This window comes from Rhinolophus sinicus, linkage group LG10 (genome assembly GCF_036562045.2).
Source record: "Rhinolophus sinicus isolate RSC01 linkage group LG10, ASM3656204v1, whole genome shotgun sequence".
NCBI classification, from domain to species: Eukaryota; Metazoa; Chordata; class Mammalia; order Chiroptera; family Rhinolophidae; genus Rhinolophus; species Rhinolophus sinicus.
In genome coordinates, this window is record NC_133759.1 from 18,021,371 (window position 1) to 18,042,244 (window position 20,874).

At 42.4% G+C, this 20,874-nt stretch overlaps 1 protein-coding gene across 3 annotated transcripts in view; it reads left to right on the forward strand.

Moving 5' to 3' along the window:
• Positions 1-20,874, forward strand: part of OSBPL10 (oxysterol binding protein like 10) — a 261,251-nt gene that overhangs the window by 81,448 nt on the left and 158,929 nt on the right. For all 3 annotated transcript variants that reach the window (XM_074312716.1, XM_019727744.2, XM_019727745.2), the window contains exons 2-3: positions 14,667-14,842; positions 17,578-17,657. In XM_074312716.1, coding sequence (XP_074168817.1) covers positions 14,667-14,842; positions 17,578-17,657 — 256 coding nt within the window. The remainder of the gene's footprint in view (positions 1-14,666; positions 14,843-17,577; positions 17,658-20,874) is intronic.

The window sequence follows — 20,874 nt, forward strand, 5'->3', positions numbered from 1 at the left end:
TGGGTCCCTTCACTCTCGGTCTTTCCCCGCCTTCCTCCCAAGGACTTGACCTGAGTTTTTGTTGACTCTGCATGGCTCTGGGCTATGGAGAAGTGTTGAGGTGGGGAGCAGGAGTGGCCAGGAGGGGGGGGCTGGCCAGGGGGGGCCGGAGGGGGGCCCATCGTACTTGTTCCTGTTGGTGACTCACCCAAGCAGGTACTGCCTTGATATCACTGCTCTCCTTCAGGTTGGTGCTTTTGCTTACGTGGCAGTAATGGTGACCTGGGTGGCTCAGTTAGAGGACTCCCCTTGAATCTGCTCCTCTTCTGTGGCCCCTAATCCTCTCCCGCCCCAGCCTGTCCCTACAGGTGGGAACCCTTTCTTCTCTACTCTCAGAGTTTCTCAGCTCTGTTGCTTTTCAGTGGCATCTCTAGGATTGGCTCCAAGGAGGGAGCCGGAAGATGTGCTGTTCTCTACCTTGTCCAGAACTGGAAGCAGAGATCCAAAATTCATAGCTTTGTAAATCAATAATCCCATCCTTTGCAGAAAGTATAAGACATTTCCATTTGATGACGTCCTGTGGAATGTGTGGTCTTTGTGCTTAGAACCCGGAGCATTTGAGCCTCACATGGATATAATCTTAAACCGTCTTAGGGGAAGTAATTACTGTTTTTATGTGAAGTCTGAAAAATGATGAAATAACTCTGTATCCTCTACATAGTATGATGGCAATCGATCATGTGAAGATCTGAAAGGAGTCCATGTTTTGAAAGTTTTATGATCAGTGTTGAATGCTTCATTTAGGCATCTGTCATACAGTTCCTGGAGTTTGAACTTCTTGAGGTTAATGCAGCATTGTCCCTGATTATCATAAACATGAAGCATAGACTAAACTAAGCATAATGTCTAATCCTGAGTGTGTGTGCGTGCATGTGTAAGTAATGGAATATGCAGTAATATTGAGTTACTCTCAGCGGTTAATTACTAAGAGCTTTCTGAAACACTATTTAGATTTGTAATAGGTTGTTAACTCTTATTTAATATGGTGGTAGGATTTCGCCTCATCCATGTTACATTTTGTTGGGTTTTGAGTTATGGTTCCCCCAAATAATTGTAGTAGTTGTGTAGTTTGTTGCTTTTGCTCACAGAACAAATTTATGTATCTTTTCAGATAACCTAACGTTAAGCTTCTTGAGGGCAGGAATTGTGACCTGTTTACCAGTGTATTCTTAGATTAGCATCTGACATATAGTACAGTTGCTAAATATTTGTGGAGGTAGTAAGCATTATAATCCCGTTTCAAAGATGTTCACACTGGCAGAGGAAGGTCAGTCAGAAGGGTCGATGGGTTAGTTAGGAATTGTGTTCATCTGTGGTCAATAGATCTGCATAAAGGTGGAGTCACCCACTATTTCTCAAATTTGGCTGCAATTTCAATCACCTGGGGAGCCTGGAAAAACTATTAATACCTGGGTCTCAAGCCCAGAGATTCTGATTTAGTTGGTCTAACTGCATGCTGGGGATTTGGAGTTGAAAGAAGTCTCTAGGTATATGAGTCTGCTTCGGTTCCTATAACGTGATATCACAGACTGGGTGACTTAAATAACAGATCTTGATTTCTCACAATTCTGGAGGCTGGGAAGTCCAAGATGAAGGTGGTAGCACAGTAAGTTTCATTCTGATGCCTCTTCTCTTGGCTCGTTGGTGGCTACCATCTTGCTGTGGGCACAAAGAAAGTGAGCTCTCTGGCATCTTTTCTTATAAGGATGCTAATCCTGCCATATCCAGGCCCCACCTTTTTGACCTCATTTAACCATAATTTCTTCCTTCTAGGCTCTTTCTCCAAAGACAGTCACATTGGGGGTCTGGGCTTCAACATGGGAATTTTGGGGGGACAATTCAGTCCATAACCCTAGGTGATTTGAATGTGTAGGATTTATTTTTATGTCACATAAAAGAGGTAAGCTCTTCAGGTTGGTTTGAGGTTCCACAGATTTCAGAGAACCAAGCTCCTTCTAACTTTTTGCTTCACCATCCTTAGGGTCTGGCCATGTCCAAGAGGAATTTTGGAGTTCTGGCCACCATATCCATCTTCTCAAAAAGAAAGTAGAGGAGGGAAGGAGTCTAATATATCATTGTTCCTCATTAGCTAGAACTTAATCACATGACCACATCTACCTGAAAGGAAGATTGGGAGATGTATTTTGGCATAGTGTATCGGGCCCAGCTAAATATTGGAGTTTTCTTGATTTTAGAGAGAAGAGAAAATGGATAGGTAGTCAGCTGTCGGTGCTCCACCTGGTTTCAAACCATGATGAGTTCATGAGCTCCAAAGCTCAGGTTGCAGCCCTTGGTTTCAACCTAGTAATTGTTCCACTGTTGCCAGTAAAAATGGGTGTGGGGGCAGAGCCCCAGAAAGTAGTTTACAGGCTATCGGCCTCACGTGGAGGGGTGCTGGCTCGGGTGGTAGATGGCCATCAGCTGGGGCTGGTTGGCCGTCAGCTGTAGCCATTGAGCCATTAGCCACTAATATAACTGCTGCGGCTACGAAGGAGAGCCGAGGAGAGTGGAGGAGAGTGAAAGAGAGTCGTCGGTGGATTGCAGACAAAACGGACAGCAGGTCACACGTCCAGTGAACCCAGCCTCCAGTAAGACCGTAGTGGTATGACTCCCCTACCTATGGCTCCGTGGGTGTTCCTTTTTGGCCTCACCATATCCTGCGTTCTTGTATGGGGAGCGGGAGCAGAGACCCCGCAGGCCTCCCTGCACGACAATGGGACATAGATATTAGGAAACAGCTGGTGGATGTATGCAATACATGTTTGGAAGATATGTTTTTTTTTGTCTTTTCCTGTCTCTTAGGCTTGCTACATCAGTAAGAGCTGATTTGCTTCATTATAAAGTAGGGTCATGGGAACCCATGAACTTGAAGTAGACAGGTAGATGAGTGTATGGTCCATAAGCAGGACATGTTTCAATTCTTACTGCTATTTTGTTAGCATTTGACATAGTTGATTACTCCCTCCTTTTTTAAATGTTCTCTTTTGGGAATCTGGGTTTCCTCCTACCTCTCTGTCTTATTTCCTGTGTCTCATTTGCTGTTTAATGTTAGAATTCCTCATGTCTGGGTCCTAGGCCCACTCTCACCCTGCCTCTCCTTCTTCTCCCTGTATTCTCTTTCTATCTCATCCATGCCTTTGGCCTCAATGGCTACTTATTTATAGATGATTTTAACTTTATATCTCCAGCTCAGACCTCCTCTGGGCTCCAGATCCATTCATCCAATTGCTAATCGACATCTCTTGGACAGTTGAAAGGCATCTGAAGTGCAACAGTCCTAACGCTAACTTCCCTGTTCGTGATCAAGTCTTGCCAATTGCACCCCTGCAGTAACTGTGCCACCTCCACCCTGGTCTAGACTATTGCCAGGAACACTGAAGTTTTTTTCAACACCTTTATTAAGGTATAATTTACACACCATAAAATGTACTCATTGCAAGTGTACAATGCTGTAATTTTTAGTTAATTTATATAGTTGTGTAACTATCACCACAATCCAGTTTGAGAACATTTCTATTACCAACATAATTCCCTCTAGGCAGCTTGTAATAAATCCTGATTCCATCCTCTGCCCCAGACAGCCCCTGATCTGCTTTTTGGCTCTATAAATTTCCCTGTTCTGGACATTTCATATAAATGAAATCATGCGATATATAATCTTTTGCATCTAGCTTCCTTCACTTAGCTGAATATTTTTGAGGTTCACCTGTGTTGTATTAATAGCATGTATCAGTATTTTGTTGTTTCTGTTGCTAAACAGTATTCCATGATATGGACATGTCACATTTTGTTTATCTGTTCACTAGCTGATGCACATTTTTGTCCTTGGGAACTCACTAAGTCACATTCTATTTTCTTCTTATCATCAGACATTTCCCACAGTTCTTGTTTTCTGTTTTAGTGAATATCTGATTGTCTGTTGGTGCCATTCCTTCGCCCCCTCCCATCAGAGCAGGGCTCTTGTCTGTCCCTGCCCCCACCATGTATCCTTAGCGTTTGGCACATAGTACTTAGCACAGTGTAGGTACTCAGTTAAAAAAAAATTTCTTTAAGAAATCAGTGAATTCTTGGGATTGAAACTTAGTTTTGGGACCAAAGCTAACTTCTTCAAAAAGTTGGGCTTATATAGATTCTCTTTTCTTTACCCATAACATGAGTAAATATATCTGCTTTATCCACATCCAAGATGCTGTGTACAACTGACCACATTGAGAACCAGGTGTGAGTCTTTGCCAAATCATATTTCCATGGCACCTCCAAAAAAGAGCAAATACAGGCTCTTGTGTTAAGTTCTGTCTTGTTGGCATTGTAGCCAATTAACGAAACTGCTGATACGATGCAATATGAGCATCAGATCCGGTTCGCCGTCTGCACTGAGAAATGTGATACGTACTTTTGGAAGTTCTTGTTTTATAACCAGACAGCCCTTTAGGCATAGAGACATCGGGATGGTCTGCATTAGCCAGCCTTCTCCTTCTGCAGAGGTGGGCCTCACAGCTCAGAGCAGATCAAATACCTTGTCGCAAAAGTGAGAATCACTGGTTCTCAAAGTGTGGTCCTACCAGCTGCAGCAGCCGCTGAAGCCTCACCTGGGAACTTGTTAGAGATTCAAATTCTGGTGCTCCACCCCAACCCTCCTGAATCAGAAATTCTGGTGGAGGGCCCCAGGAAGCTAACAAGTTTCTCACAAATTTCCAGGTGATTCTGATGCAGCTCAAGTTTGGAAAGCACAGGTCTAGGCCACAGGCCTCTCACCACCAAATCACACCTGCCGTTCTATGCTGTCACCCCTGGGGAAAAAGAAAGGACACTTTGATGCAGGGACAGTGGAGTTTAGGGCCTGACTCAGTTGGAGATGTGGGGAGAATGCTGAGCCTACAGGCCTTCTTGTGATCTGAATTGCTTTCCCTGGTTGCTACAGGCCTGCATCCTGTCTCGTCTCTCTTCATTTCGGTGGGTACTGGGCTAGAGGTGCCCACTCAACTTTACCCTAGGGCTTTAGCGAGCAGCAGAATCTTTTCCTGTGTGACTTAATGTGTGTATTCAAGTTTATAGTACAAAGCAGGGACATGAATCAAAACTCAGCCCATCTCAAGGATCCCCAGTTAAGTGCCCTGCCTTGTGAATGGCAAGCATGAAAATGTGAGTCGTGAGCTTTAAGACACATCTTGATAACTTACAATTTCCTTAAAATGGTGTGAAGTTCTCACCTAAAAGTACAGGAAACTCAGTAGTTCCGAAGGTGAGGAGGCAATATTCTGCAAGCCTGTATTAATACTTGCGAGGGCTCAGTTCTTTTGGTATTAAATCACCTAGTCCTTACAAGTAGATTGAATCTCATCATAGATCAAATCCAAGCTTTGTGCATCAAACCTTGCATTAAAAAGTTTGCTTTGACTTATGCTGGTGCTTCATCAGGGGTTCCCGAGGCAGCAGCCACTTGGGCTGGCGGTCCTTAATCATCAGGTGCTTTATTCAGCCTGGCCACTTGGGCCGCTCTGCACGTAGGCACCTGCATAATGCTACTTGATGATCCGATTATACAGGAATTCTATGCTAGGTGACTTTGTAACTTTTCTTTAAATCTGTCTCAAAAATACTTCCAAAGTGACAGAGCCAAGAAATCCACCGACTGGGCTGTTGTGATATAAGAGCTTTCAGACCAAGACAAAGTGAGGGTCGGTTTGTACTTAAATAATATATTCCGATCATTGTATGGGCACGTAGAGGCTCAGATGTTTGCCAAGGGAATGACGGGTTAGGGGCAGTGGGGGAAGATTGACAGACTAGCAGAAAAGCAGGGTGATGAGTAACACCGAAAGGCTGCGTCCTGACTCTGGTTTTGCACTGGCTCTTATGTCATAAAGTGACTTAGGGAAACTTTGAAATTCACATTCCTGATTTTCCGATCTCATCCACAAGGGTTCTGATCCTCTAGGTATGAGATGGAATCCATATTTTTAACAAGCTCCCCAAGGGATTCAGAAGCAGGAAGCAGCTGACCCAAACTGTAAGAAATATTCTTTTTAGAAGGCAAGGCATTTCCGTATTCTTTTTGAAAAGAAAACTGTATCGATTGTCTTTTAATTATATTTATGGATGTTTTTACTTTAGAGTTGTTTTCACTTTTTATTTAGAAATATGTGCCAGTACTTTTTTTTTAATGGTTTTGCCTCTCGTATGATGCCTTCTCCACTCTAACAGTGTAAAAATATTCACCCATAATTTATCCTAATTACATGTTATATAATTAATACAAATATAAAGTATATTGTATGTATAATTCTATATTATATAATATTACATATTATATTATTAAAACTAAGACCATCTATTTTTTTAAAAAAATTTAAATCTTTAACATACCAGACATTTGTTTTGCTACAAGGTGTAATGAAAGAATGTGATCTATAAAATTTCTATTTTTAAATGTTTGATTTTTTTTTTGTTTTTTTTGTTTTTTTAGCCATTTTTTGGAAATGTTCCATGTACATATACAAAGTCACAATTTTTCACTGGGGTATATAATTATTTGTAAGAAATAATTTGTAAAACAAAGAAATTATTTGTAAACCTTAAAATAAAACTTGTGCTTATATTGTTTTGAATCTATATATTCTTATTTGTTTTCTGCACATCTGGTAAATGCTGGGTGATAGGAGGATTTGAAGTCTCCCAGTCTGATTGATGGTATTGTTTATTGTCTTCTTGTATTTCTATCAGTTTGCTTTCTGTATTTTTGACTGTATTTTTGCATCTTCACAGTGAAAACTGTATTTTAATCAACACACGATATCTTAATAGTTTAAAAGCCATGGGTTCTAGAGCTAGACTGCCTGGGTTAAAATCTAGCTCCATTGTTTTCTCTCTGTAAGATGCTGAGCTCGTTGGTAACCTGTCTGCACTTAAAGTTTTTCATCTTTAGAAAGGGGTTATGATCACATCTACTTCCTGGGACTGCTGGGAGATGTAAATGAGTTCATATGTGTGCAGAACACAATGCATGACACGTACTCTGTTTCCCCCAACATGAGACCTAGCCGGACAATCAGCTCTAATGCGTCTTTTGGAGCAAACATTAATGTAAGAGCTGGTATTTATTATATTATATTATATATTATGTTATATTATTATATTATATTATATTATATTATATTATATTATATTATATTATATTATATTATAATGTAAGACTCCATCTTATTTTACTGTAAGACCTCATCTTATAGTAAGATAAGATGGGGTCTTATATTAATTTTTGCTCCAAAAGACGCATTAGAGCTGATTGTCCGGCTAGTTCTCATTTTCAGGGAAACACAGTAGAAGGTGCTCTGTAAATATCAGCCATCCTTTTTATTAATGGCTCACTTTATATATCTGTCAGATGTCTGAAGGCTAGCATAATAGTTCTGCTATAGACAGGTCACATTGAGTTTTTCTGATATATTGAGATTGAACTTGTTGCATTGCATGCCTGAATATGTTTAAAAATGGATTGAGTCCTCATGTAATAGCATATATTTGTCCCATGGTTGATGATGGGCCCTTAGGGCTCTATCACAATTTAGTACCTTCTAGGAGTGTTGAAATCTGTACCTCTTAGTGATTTGGGGGATGGTGGTGGCAATAGTGGAAATCTCTGGTCACAGAATTGAGTAGCTGAGAGATGCACGGAGGCATTGCACCTCTCCAGCCATTGCCTCAAATTCCATGGTTTGAGACGATTACAGACTTGAGAGCTTGGCTAAGATTGAGGTTGCCGTCAGGTGCTATGCCTTGGAACCTGTCCTGCGGTTTTGATGCTAGGATCCAGAATGTTTCTCTCCAGGAAGTTTGGTTATCATGAGAGAAATTCTGGAAGATTTGTTGTTCTTTTCCAAGCCAGAAACCCTAAGGCTTTGAGTGTGAACTCTCCTGAGGTGAGGAGACCACTGTGATCAAGGTGTTACAGTCCCACCTGCAGATGCGTAGACTCCCTCTCTTATGTGACACGGGCAGCTCCAAGGAGGTCGCTTTTTGGAGAATTTTAATATGTTGGTCTCTGAAGATGAGAAGGGCTCAAATAATGATCAACAGATGATATTTCTTTTAAAGACGTAAGGTAAACTTGGGAAAACACATGCACCATTTGCTATCCCCCCTCCCTTGACATACTGAGTATGTTTCGCTTTGCTGAATTTTCCCTGAGTTTTTGTTTTCTGTCAGCCATAGATTGAAAGTTTTAGAAACATGGTGATTCTAGATCTCAAAAGTGGTGGTATTTTGCGTGGTTGTGGGCAGAACGGAATTGGAAGGCAGCTAAAACCTCAAGAATCAGCATGCACAGCGCTGGAAAGAACTGCTCCTTGCAGCTGTGTGCCTGCACCAGTCGAGTCCTCTGGTGGCGTGGGACTCTGCTGGAGGGGAGGAACCTTAAGGCAGAGAAACCCAAGCCTTTGCAAGAGGCTTAAGTCCCTTCACTGCTGTTTGGTGTGTTGGTGGGATGGTGATTGGGATTCTGGGAGAGTTAGACAGTAAATAATTTCACCCAGTGAAGGGTCTTAAGCTGCAGAAGAAAGTCACAGTCATCACTGGCCAGGACAAGGCAGGGGTGGCAGCCTGAGCGAGGCCAAGTCCAGTGGGTTCCAGCAGTTTGGAGCAGGTGCTTCTCAGAAGGCGGAGTGTGTGGGGGAAGGTGAGGCAGGTCCCACGAGGCTCAGGTCCTTGTTCCCCTTTCACGTGGGGGATGTTGCCCCTGGTAGGCAGGTGGCCTCGGTGGCTCTGGCCCTAGTGTCTGAGCCTCCCAGGGAACAGAAAGAGTCCTGACACCCTCTTGGGAATAACAGGAACGAGAGTCTGAAAGGTGTTCTGCTCAGTCATCAAGGAGAAGGCGATAACCTTCTGTCCTCAGGCCCTTTACTCCTGCATTTTAATTTTCGCTTCTAAATGTAGATGAAATGATTTAGCTTTTTGTCAGGAGCAGCCTGTCTAGCAAAAGTTCCTCTTCAAAAGATTTATTTCACTGTATTTTTCTCTCTTTGTCGTTCTCTTGTCATTTGGTTGTAATTTCTGCCTGTCGGCAGCAATGAGCTGCTTCCTCAGGGCCTCCCCCCCCCGCCCCCCCCCCCCATCATTACCCCTGTATTTCTGCTCTTGCTGGAGTTTGGCTGATGGTGGCTGGTGTGCTCCTAGGCCCTGTTCATCTCCCCTCCCAAAATAAAGATGTATGTTTTCAACTTGGAGGTCCTAACGTTGAACCTTCATGAAACTGTCAGGTAGCTGTGGGAGGCGGCTGGTTAAAAGGCTACCGGTGTAGACAAGTGACCATCAGAGATGCAAGACTTGGAAAGCAGCGGTGGTAAAGGTCACCTCTTTGTGTGTGAGCATGAAAGGGAGTGAGTAAGAGCATGCGCCAGTAAGTGGGAGTGTGTGTGCACACGTGTGAGAATGTGTGTACAGCGCGTGAATGCGTGAGTTCGAGTGGATGTGGGTGCATGGGTGTGAGCCTGCATGAGTATGGGTGCGAGTGTGTGAGTGCATGTGTGCAGGTATGAGTGTCCGTGTGAAGATCGGTATCTGTATGTGAGTGCGTGTGTCTGCAGTGTAAGTGTCAGTGTGTATGCACTGTGTGTTCTTTCTAGAGCCGTGGGGTTGGTCTGAAGGACAGTAGAAGGTAGTGGCTTGTCCTCAGCACATCCAAGGAAAGGGCCTGCCATTTGCATGGCTCCCAGCTTTGGAATCGGACAAGGGTGCCATCAAGAAGCTGGCCGATGAGAATCACGATGGCTGTCTTCATGGGTTTGTTTGATTTCTCCCCTTATTCTCTTTTCTCCAGCACGTTCTTTGGTTTGTTAACATAGCAAATAGGCTCTTTGTATACAATTAAGTTCACCTACACAGCAGTGAATTGTACACTAAAGCTCAACACTAAAAAGAACACCATAGAAATTAGGTTTGCCTTGTTCATTTCTCTAGCAGGAAAGCCCTTTAAGACAGGATTTTATCTGGCAATTTCACTTGGTTTAATGAAGCCTAATCCAAAAATATTGTTAACTTTTCTATTTAGAATGAAAGCTGTGACTTTCAGACATAGCTGCAAGCTCTAAACAGCAGTGCCTGACAGAGCCACGACCCTACAGGAAACCAAAAGTAATTTCTTTCCTCCCCAGGGATGTGACCAACAGAAATTGCCCTTAATGCCGTATGGACAGCTCTTACCTGTATATGACACAAGCTAACTTGACTTTCAAAGTCCATCCTAAAAGAACACTTTGTTTAATCTGTTGCAATGTTTTAATCAGTCTCTCATCGCTCCCCACCAAATATGATAGAGTTTTTATCTCCTTAGAAAAGGAGTAAATTATTGATGACCTTCCTTAATGCACATGGTTCAAACCTGTGCATTTGCATTTAAACTATTTTAGGAGGTAGTGGAAGTGTTTCCCCCGCCCCCCCATCGGAGGCAGGAGGTTAGAATTAAGATGTCAGTTTGAAACAGGTAATGTGAAAAGTCATTAATATGTCCCCATATTCTGCATAATGTGACAGCAGTTGGTTCGTCTGTCGTCCATTTTGGAAAAAACAACAGCATCCAGTTCATTTCTTTGTACCAGCTTCTGAAGAATATCCTTTGCAAATACATGGTTAGTTGTTGGCACAGGATGCATATGGGAGGCTGCCTGCAGGAGAGGGGAAGGCTAACAGGTTGCGGTCGCTAAGTTGGTGGAAGCAGCAGGGAGAAAGGTTACACCCACTCTCCCTTCCAGCCTCTCCCTTCCAGCCTCTCCCTTCCAGCCTCTCTCCCTTCCAGCCTCTCTCCCTTCCAGCCTCTCTCCCTTCCTTCCAGCCTCTCTCCCTTCCAGCCTCTCTCCCTTCCAGCCCACTGCATGTGCCTTTTCCTTGAAGCCTACGCAGGTTGCCCTCTTCCTTTTCTACTTCCCCCTGTGCAAAGGTGGCATGTTTATTAGCGGGGGATGCCATTGCTTGGTGTGGGGGGGGTAGGGGGGTGGGCACGCAGAAAGTGCTGTGGTTGGAGCCAAGTTTCCTTCCCTATGCGGGTGAGGATTTTAGCTGCTAATGCTGGGACTTGCCCGGAGTGATGTCTGCACGGCTACACAGTGACATTAAATACAAGTCAGGCTGAAACCATGGACTCCTAAAGAGAAGGCAGGGTCAGCACTTAAATGTTTGACCATTGGCAGTTCAGAAGTGACCCTAGTTCTCTCATCGAAGGTGTTTGGTTTTCACCCCACAAAAAGGAGTGGGAGCAAATTTCAAGCAGAAGGACCTGAAAATAGAAATGTAAAAAAAGATTTTTGGTGCATCCGTTAGGCGACTTACTGTAACAGCTTGGTTTTAGTGGCCTCATGAAACTGCTCCTTCATGCAGCAGTCTGCTGTGGGTGTTTCTCAGCAGGTGACTCTCCCGGGGGGTGATTTAGGGACCCAGGCTCCTTCCCTCTTGTCTTTGCCATGCCCATTGTGGGGTTCTAACTCGCCCTGCATGTTGTCCCCATTCCAATGTGTATGTAAAAGTGAGTGAGTGTGTGTGTGAAAGGAGGGTTGAGGGGAGGGAGGGAGGGAGGGAGAGAGAGAGAGAGAGAGAGAGAGAGAGAGACTGTTATGGGTCAGGCCTGCATTACTTCTGCTCAGACTGTTGGCTAAAGCTCAGTTAAATGGTCACATCCTAATTGCGAGGAAAGCTGGAACTATATTCTGTCTTCTGGAAGACAAGGACGGATTTAGTGATGAGCTCTTAGGTTAGGCCAGTGCTTCTCAAACTTGAGCTGCCTCTGTATCACCTGGAAGCTTCTCAGAACACAGTTTCCGGGCCCCTGCCTCAGAGTTTAGGTTCTGCTGGCCTTGGGTGTGGCCCCATAATTTACATTTCAAACAAGCTACCAGGTGGTGGGCTAGGAACCAGGCTTTGAATAGTTCTGGTGTGAGTATGACTCATTTTTGTGTCTTGATTTATCCACACTAATGGTGAAAACCAGAAGTATATCTTTATTGTAGTGACTCAACAGATAGGGGGAAGGAGAGGGATAAGCTAGGGAGTCTTGACCAGGCCGTCTGGAATGTTAAAAATAATTTAAAGTGGCAGATTTCTTAGAGGAATTGGAGTTTTGGAAGATGGAGACCTGGGCGGTTAGGTGCTAATGAGATGGCTGCACCTTGGTCTGTGGGAGGGCGATGGCAGGGACCTCTGGTGCTAGGAAAGGGCAGCTCTGTTAACTCTGGGGCAGGAAAGTTTGGAGAAGAAAGTACCTAAGTCGGTGCAGGAGGGGTGACAGGGAGAGAGTGACAAGGGAGGACTTGCATGAGAATCAAAGGCGAGTTGCTGATTGCTAGAGTGAATCGAGCCTGGACCTTGGCCACAGATGAGCGGGGCTTGGGTTTTGAGTTTCTTCGAGTCTCAGGATACCTGTGAAATGGGGATAATCTGTTGGGTTTCTGTGAGAATGAATTAGGTCGGAGGTTTGTAAACTTTCTTGGTTCGTGGTACTTAATTGGTTAAAAAAATTCAGCAGTTTCGTTTATTAGGCAGTTAGCGCCAAACAACTTCATATACATTTATGTCCTAACAACTCAGTAGCCATTTGAAAAAATAATAAACATAAATGAAAAGAAGTATGTTTCTATTTCTGTTAAATAATCACAGTTACTCAGCGATGCGATGTGTGCTCCTGCAGGCACTGGAATGCTTCTCAAACCTTGGAACCTCATTGGGCATCACCACCCTTTCTTCCTGTTCCACGGTGATGCTTGCTTTTATTCCCAGCACCTGGCGAAAACCCAGCTTTGCAATGATACGATGTCATTGTAAGGAATGCAGTGCAGTCTAATATCAAAAGTGTGACAATACCTGCGTTAGTAGCATGCATGGTATCTATGCTATGCTGAGGATCGCTGTGTTCCCCTCAAATGTAAAATATTTTGCAGCGCCTGGTGAGTTCCCAGTAGTGAGCCCCAGGAACTGTGGTGTATGGATTGGAAACTGTGGAATTTGATAGTCCCCCCCCTCCATTCATTCATCGAATAATGTTAACTGAGTATCATTGAAGTTGCAGGCACTGAACTGGGCATGGGGCGGAGCTTGGGGAGCACACAGTTCCGCCTGCGAACAGCGTAGAGGCTACTGGGAACACTAGACTTTGAATCAGATAATTCTGCAAATGTAGACTCCCATGGGGGCCAGGGCCAGGCGGGTTGATTTCAAGGTGCCGTGACAGCCTGTGGGAGGAACCCTGGACCTGGTCAGGAGAAGCTTTCTCAAGTTGGTGGTACTTGAGTTGTTCCTGAAGGCTGCGGAGTTAACATGGCAGAAAGGGAAGGGAACCATATTCTAGGCTTTGGAGAGGAGGTGGGCGGGATGGCATTCTGGGCAGGTATTTCTCAAACGGTTATGAAGGACTTGTTTCTTCCTTCCTTCCTTCCTTCCTTCCTTCCTTCCTTCCTTCCTTCCTTCCCTTCTTTTCCTTCTTTTCCTCCTTCCTTCCTTCCTTCCTTCCTTCCTTCCTTCCTTCCTTCCTTCCTTTCCTTCTTTCTTCAGTTGCACTGAAGGTCGCCTCGTGACCAGTCTAGCTTGTGTATGCCACGTGTGTTGGATAACATTTGAACTGTTTAAGACTAATCCACTGATCATGCAGTTGGATCTTGAAGCAAAGCCAAGTTGCAGGACAAGGTTCAAAAAGTTGCAGACTGGTAACAATTTGGGAACCATCATGTGCGGACCACACTTTGAGTAACTGCTCCAGGGGGCACAGCATGAGCAAAGGTGACGAGAAGGGAGGAGAGAAAATGCCACTGTGGGAGGAGCAGAAAGTGACAAGCTGGAGAAGTCAGCAGGGGCTGTGCTGGGCCTCCAGGCCACAGGAAAAATTTGAGTCTCAGGAAGAAGACATTTCTGTCCTTGTGGAGAAGGGGAGTTGTCTTAACTATTTCCTAGGTGATAGACTGAGAATATAAACAGGCCAGATATTTGGCTACAGAGATTTGTTTGAGCATTTTAGGCAACTTGCAGTTCTTCTTTTATCTTGGATGTAGAGTCCAGTGGCATTGCAGCCTCCCAGAGTGGAGGGGATTCTTGTCTCTGTATAAAACAGTGACACCTAGAAGGACCCACTGGAGTGTGCCCAGGTGCTTACACAACCACCTCCAGTTCCCTGACAGGTGACCCTAGGAGCTCAGGCTTTTCACTGTACCCACACTGCTGATGGAAGCTCAAGCCCCAACTTGCTGCTAGTTGCATGTAAAACTGCCTCTCTGCGTGGCTTTGTGAATTCCTGCTGTTCCGGTGAAGTCATCTGGAGCATGTTAACCGTCTCTTTCCCAATGCATCTGCTGTTCTTTGGCCATTCCGAGCTTTACTGTGGTATTCATGGGCACCAGGCAAAACGGTGGGCGTTGCACCAAATCCTGAATGAACCTGGCCCTTGTCTGCAGGGCCCGTTACAAGCTCCCTTCTGACTTAGGAATCCAGTGTTCTCTCCCAACTCAGGGGCTGACTTCTGAGGGTGCCTGGGGGAGACATTTGGTTTCCAGCTCCTGGATTTGGAGCCTTGATGTCAACTGAAGTATTCCTTTCTTCCTTTGCTGTGAGGAATGGGCTGGGGGAGAAAAGTGATGCGCTGTGGTTTCTCTGCACAGGTACTTTGTGCTGGATTTTGAGGCTGGCGTCCTGCAGTATTTTGTGAATGAGCAAAGCAAGCACCAGAAGCCTCGAGGAGCCCTGTCTCTGTCTGGAGCCATAGTGTCCCTGAGTGACGAAGCTCCCCACATGCTGGTCGTGTACTCTGCTAACGGAGAGATGTACAAACTGAGAGGTACATTCTTCTCTTGTAACTTTTCAGACAGGCCTTGTGGGCTACGTTCATGGTTACCACGGTGATGGTTCTCTTGTTTTTTGACATTTTAAACTTACCTTTAACACTTGGCTGTGTGTGAGGATGGTGTAGTGACAGACAGACTCCCCCACTCTTGCCCCTGGGTTGGGGAGATGGCCTGATGTTAGAAACTGCTTGTCTGAATTAACTGAGGATCTATAATGACAGAGGAAAGGTGAGTGATGGCAAAGCCAGTTGAGCCCTAGGGCTTAGGCATATTTTTCATATTAGCTCAGTATATAGTTTCTTTGACCTCGTAGTATAAGTCTCCACTATAATGCCCTGTGGGCACTTTTTGCTATAAGGACCAAACAACCTTTAAAGGGTCATCATGCCTGCCCCATATCTTTTAGTAAATGACCCCTTCATTTATATTTTATTTAATCTATTGCAGTGAGCCTGGTGAGATGCCAACTGGTGTTGAGTTAATTTCCTCTTGTCTGCTTTCTCCCCTTCTCTTTGCTTCTTGAAATCTCATGTCGGCTCCGCATCCCGATCTGTGAGCACGGCTCTCCAGAGACTCCAGCATTTGGCCATAACTGAAGGTCCTGCCACCCCCAGGGCACATACATGCACAAGTGTTCAGAAAAGCCAGATTTGACTGTAGCAGTATAATTCGATTGCTAGACCATTCTTCCAGTATTCTATTACAGTTGCATTGCCAAAAAAAAAAAAAAAAAAAAAAAAAGTCAGTTTTCTTCTCATGAAATAACAAAACAAAAACTAAAACCCACATGTGTACATACACACGTGCACGCACACACACACACACACACACAATGTTATTTATTAAAGTCTAAGGAAAGGTAGTATGTATTAAGTGTTAGGAGGTGGTTGATAATTCTGCATTCTTATGACATTTTCCTTTGCCCAAGTAAAGACTAAGTACAAAGAAAAGGCCCCTTATTATTTCTCCATGACCCCAGGGGACTGACCAGGGTAGGTCACCTCTGTAAAGCCAGACTGAAGGGCCGAGATTCCTCACTTCTCAGTCTAATTATCGCACTGTTCCACCTCCAAGCTACCAAGAGATGGAATAAGCTAATGTTTCTTTATTATTTATATACAAATCATATTTCAGAATCTATAAAACAATCCAAAAGCCTATGAAATAAAAATGTCTATAGTTGAAGAAAGTTTTTCAGTTTTTGGGAAATGCGCTAAGATTCATGCTCTTTTTTGAGATTCATGCAGTGCGTGTTCCAGCTGGCTAAATTTATATGGTCCTTGGTTTTGTTTTGCTGTTTATTGCTTAATAAATTGCTAGAGCAGAAACAATAGTAGGTGAAAGATTTAATGGCACTCCCCCACCCCCGCCTGTGGTTTATAAAATGACGCAAACCCATACAAAAGAGAAAAATCCAACAAATGTGACAATTGAGCCATCTCAGTTTGACTTTGAGTTGTTATTCTCTGCATTATTAAACCCTAAGGTGCTTTTTTTTGTTTGTTTTTTGTTTTTTTAGGGTAGTTTTAATAGCAAATATTAAAGTTTTTGTATCTGCATGAAATTATCACGAGGGCTAAGTTAACTGAAACTTGGCAACTATAGAAAAGGCAGGATACATTTCTGCCTATTTAGGGCTGGTTCTTGGCCCATCTCACGAGGATCTGGGTGTCTGTTTTTCTCATGTCACATCTCACCTGTGCACAGAGTTGAATCTTGATGTCATCAGATGCACAGCTTTGGGGAATGTTTTTGGTGCTGAGCCTTTGGACAGCACTGTCGCAAACTGACAATTCTTCATGTTTCCTAAGAACAAAGGCCGTAGTTGTTGCAAAAATCCTTTCTTTGGAAGTCAGTTCACCTGATCTCACACTGCCCTATACTCTGGACAGTCCTACAACTGAAAAGTTCGGCTGAAGTGGCGTTTTATTGACCAATGACACGGAGGCCCATTTTTGTACACAATTATAATTTCTAGGTGAATGTTCTGTTTTCTGCAGAGTCAACATTTGTGCAACTAATATTAAAATGTGTATGTACTTAATTGTGCACTTAAATCAAAGATTTCAATTTTATTAGAATCTGTTCTGGATCTGTAATATTTTAAGGAAATAATTTCATGTATTTGAGAGATGGGGGTGTAGACTATGCAGTTGAGTTATACTTTAATGTCTCTTTGGGGAGAATTGGAAGATCCCTAAGGCAGCATTTGGTATCTTGTTCAGTCCAATCTTAATATGAATCCTTGAGAATACATATTAAAATGGTAATTCAATTGAACATTTATTTTGTAAGTGCTGAGAACTCCACAGTACAAGCCTGGTGGATAACAAAAGGCCCTGAAAAGCTATACTTTGATCCTCATATTAGCCACATGTGGTAGAGGCATTTAAAAATAATCGTGTTTTCCCTTCCTCGCTGCTTTTTTAAAGAAGTAGAAATGACTTTTTCAGGGGAGTTTAAAAAAAATGGCAAGATTGTTCTTATAACAGACATTTCAGAATACATTTTTAATGTGGCATTAAGAGGGAATTTTCTTTTGAGATTTAGTGTAATTTGTGTGTTTTTGGCGTAAGTACAGGCTGCTTGAGAATCTGGAGCTCTGCATCTGCTTTCTCTTCTCCCTCTGCGCCTCACTCCCCCGGCCCTCCACTCTCTTAGGTGGGTGTAGAAATAGGTTGGATGTGTTTTGGAACAATCTCAGTAAGCATTTCTTTCTCTATTTTAGCTGCTGATGCGAAAGAGAAACAGTTTTGGGTGACTCAGCTTCGCGCTTGTGCCAAATACCACATGGAAACGAATTCTAAGGTAGGTAACCATGGGGAAAGCAAGCAGGCATTCCAATAACTTGGACGGCTACCCTTCAGCCCAGTTATCTGTTTCTTTGGGGAAAGCTGTTTTTCATGTGTATGTGTATTATTTTTTAAAGTTACCCACTGTAATGGAATTCAGACTTGTCCTGTTCCATTTACATTTAAAGCCAAGATAAAGGTGGTAGGATTTGATTGTGGGTAGCATGAAGCAGCATGCAGGCATTTTATTGGAACTGATTCTGGAAAGACACTTTCCATTGCTTTCCGTGTTGTCAATTTAGGCAGCTGTTAACTGGTCTGTTGAGATGCTTGTGTGGATGATTTCATTTGGAGGCAGAGCAGTCAGATTTACTGTTCATGAAGACTCGTTGTCACTGATCCTTAAATAAAACCTAGACCCCAAATTGATGAAGTACTCTGCCAGGAGCTTCTGCATTCTAAGTGCGTAAAATCGCTCTTGGGTAATTTGGCATCCAGGTATGAATTATTTTCTCCTCAGGATTCAGTATGAGACCTTGGATTTGATGTGCGGGAGATAGGAAGTCAGCATTTTCATGGATTATCCAGAGGATTTCCAATCATTAAAATACAGGAAATAATTGCAAAATGATTTTTTTCAGGGCAATAAATATTCATTTTAATGTCCAAAAGCCTATCCCTTTTACATCATTAGTTCAAATTTAGTTACTATCTCTAGTTGCAGTCTTTTTCCATGTTCCATGCGTCAGCTAGAAAGACCCACACTTGAAACTTCTGATGATCCGGTTTATTATAACCTACTGCCATCTTGCTCAGGGCCCTGGGAAATGTCTTGCTTAGTTAGACCTCCCTGTTTGGCCTCCAAATACAATCTGAAATGATTTCTTCTCAAGGATTTTGTTCATTTTTTTTGTTTGTTTTTTTCCCTTCCTAGAGACATCTTCTCTTCCTTGACACTTGCTTACTACAATTGGACTCAGTCTCACACCCGTCTTGACTTGCCCCAGGTAGAATCTGGGTAATTGTAGGTAGAGCCCTACTTCTAAAGCTTTTTTCCCTCTGGCCTCTTTTATTTTCTAGGAATTATATATAATAGGCGTTCTGAACATTTCATTACTATTTTATAAACATGTAGGCAGTACAGTTAAAATTTTTTATATGTATCTTTTTACTTTTTATAAAACAGAATAAAACAGAACAGAAGGGGATAACATAAAAAGAACATATCTCCACTATCGCCATGTAGGATCATTAGATATGGTTCCTCTTAACTGACTTTGTATGTCGTTCTAACAAACGTCAGCATGTGCTAGTTTGTATGTGTCTATGTCTATATCTATATCTACATCTATTTTTTCACACAAGTGGGATTATATTATGTATACTGTTTTTCCTCTCCCCTCCCCAGTTATTAATACAGTTTGGAGATCTTTCCCTATTAGACATATTGGATCTACTGTTCTCATTTTAGGATGGCTAGATGGTGTTCTAAGGAATGGATGTCAGTGCTTTATTTAAGTACTAACTGATAGACATGCAGGTTTTTGTTGTTGTTATTCATATGCTATAAAAAAATCTTTGTACATCTTTTTGTATCTGTAGTGTGTGTGTGTGTGTGTGTGTGAATTTATACCAGTGGAATTGTTGGGTCATAAAGTATGTGTCTTCTAAATTTTCATAGACATTGCTAAATTGTCTTCTAAAAATGTTGCCCTAAATTGCATTCCCATCAATTTTGTGTGTAAGGGTGTTTTTCCCCCTCACTCACTGTAGCTCTTGACTAACGTTCAATTTTTGACAGTCTTCACAGATGAAAAATGGATCCCCCATTATTTTCATGTTCACTTCTAAAATCATGACTGGGGCTGAGTATATTTTCAAATGTTTATTCGCCACTTATATTTTGTGTCAATTGCCAATTTGTATTCACCCTTTTTCTATTGAGTTCATCTTTTTCTTTGCAGTAGCTGTATGTGTATTAAGTATACTTGTCCTTTGCCTGTCATTTGTACTGTATATATTTTATCCTTGTTGGTAATTTGTATTTTGACTTTGAATATGTGTTTTTACTATGCAGAATATTTAATTGTTTGTGGTCAAATTTATTTTCATGTTTGGCTTTTGGTTTTGCATCATGTATAGAAAGGGGCTTCTCTGCTCAAAATAATGAAAACCTTCTTCCAGTTAATTTATAGTTTAATTATCATGTTTAGGTCATTTATTCATCTGGAGTTTCTTTTGGGTGTAAGAATTCAGGTAGGGGGCAACCAACTTTAAGCACATTGATGTTTTGATGAATTACTGGAGACAAGGAAAGATAAAGATATCCATCCTAATGGTAGTAAGAAATAGGAGAATTTAAAGAAACAGGAAGAGGATTTGGAGATTCTCTGAAGCATTTGATTTCCTATTATCTGGGTAGTTTCAAGAATACAGTTAACCTATTAATGTTAGAACCAAAATAAGTAATAATTTAGTTATTAGGGTCTAGAGGATTCCTTCTTTGAGAACTGGAGGTGAGATTGCTACCACTACCTATTTATTGCATAGCTATCATGATCAACTGGGAAATAATTTTTAAATTGTGAACCGACGTTGTTATTCAGCAGAAACATTAGGAAGTCCAGGGCTATTTGGGCAGAAGTTAGTAGTGAAAATGGAGTTAGGCTTAAAGGGAATATAAACTTGATCTCCTTCCAGTTCACTGTAGGGTGGCTGCTTACCTGGCATCAGGGTTTTTAGGAATTTATGCTAAGCCTTCTCTTTACTTGTTCTTCCTCATTCTGTCTCAGCAGGGCACGTTCCTCCCCAGTAGATTATAGAGAACATTCTCCCTACAGCTGCTTGGACTTTTACCTTTTAAAAATTGTTTATGTAAAATCAAGTGTTTCCTGGAACCAATATTAGGTAGATGGAATGGTGCCATCATTGAAACTCACTTTAGTGAGAATTGCAAGATAACCAGATTTATAGAACCCTGAGCTGCAAAGGGCTTTAAAGATGACCAGTCCCGTGATTCCGAAATCAGTCAGTTCCTGGTTGAGGTTTTCACCAGTCCAGAAAGTGAAATGAGAAAAACAAGGAGGGAATTATTCCCAAAGACACCTTTAATTCTCTATAAAGGACTGTTCTTTATTTAGAAATGATATTTCTTTGCTTTTGGAGGGTTTAAATATTCTTTTTATTGTAGAAGATGGTAGAGGATTGATTGATTGCCTTTTTAAAAACTTCAG